At 30.4% G+C, this 657-nt stretch overlaps 1 protein-coding gene across 1 annotated transcript; it reads left to right on the top strand.

Annotated features, from left to right (window-relative positions):
• Window positions 1–33: 33 nt before the first annotated feature.
• On the top strand, window positions 34–435 carry LOC115883471 (deoxynucleoside kinase-like). The gene has a single exon (XM_030901835.1). It carries the CDS (start codon window positions 34–36, stop codon window positions 433–435), a length of 402 nt encoding a protein of 133 aa, XP_030757695.1.
• The last annotated feature ends 222 nt before the right edge of the window (window positions 436–657 follow it).

The following is a 657-nucleotide window of genomic DNA, read 5'->3' as shown; positions in this document are numbered from 1 at the left end:
CATTTAAATAAAATTGAGAAACCAGTAAATCTAATGGAGCGTTCGATATTTAGTGCTCGTTATTGTTTTGTGGAAAAACTTAGTCGGGATGGTATACTCTCTCCACCATCTGTAGCTGTTATTGACTCCTGGTTTCATTGGATTACAACCAAAATGAACGTTGATGTTGACCTAATAGTTTATTTAAGAACATCTCCAGAAGTAGTTTATGAGAGGATTTTAAAAAGAAACCGGCCAGAAGAAATTTCTATATCGTTAGATTATATCAAATCATTGCATGAATTGCACGAAGACTGGTTATATCATAAGAGATTACACAAATGCCCAGCTCCTGTTTTAATTGTTGATGCAGATTTGGATAAAACTAAGATTAAAAAAGAGTATCAGAGGTGGGAACCAAATATTTTGAATAAAAAATTTGGTGCTCATATTTAATAATCCAAAATATTCTTATAAAAAAGCATTTACATTTTGAAATAAAATAGCATTTACACAAAGATTTACACTGATCTGTGAAGTATGATATACTACATGTAAATAATATAGATATAGTCTGTCCAACGAGAGGACCCATAATATAGTGACAGTTCTCTCATTTAAATTTACAGATAAGTGTATTTTATATAATTTTTTGGATGTTGTCTGTTGAAATCTTCC

The sequence above is a fragment of the Sitophilus oryzae genome, unplaced genomic scaffold (assembly GCF_002938485.1).
Source record: "Sitophilus oryzae breed Bouriz unplaced genomic scaffold, Soryzae_2.0 scaffold_1907_pilon_pilon, whole genome shotgun sequence".
NCBI lineage: Eukaryota > Metazoa > Arthropoda > Insecta > Coleoptera > Curculionidae > Sitophilus > Sitophilus oryzae.
The sequence above is the reverse complement of the archived record's forward strand: the minus strand, read 5'-3'. Positions and strand labels throughout refer to the sequence as shown.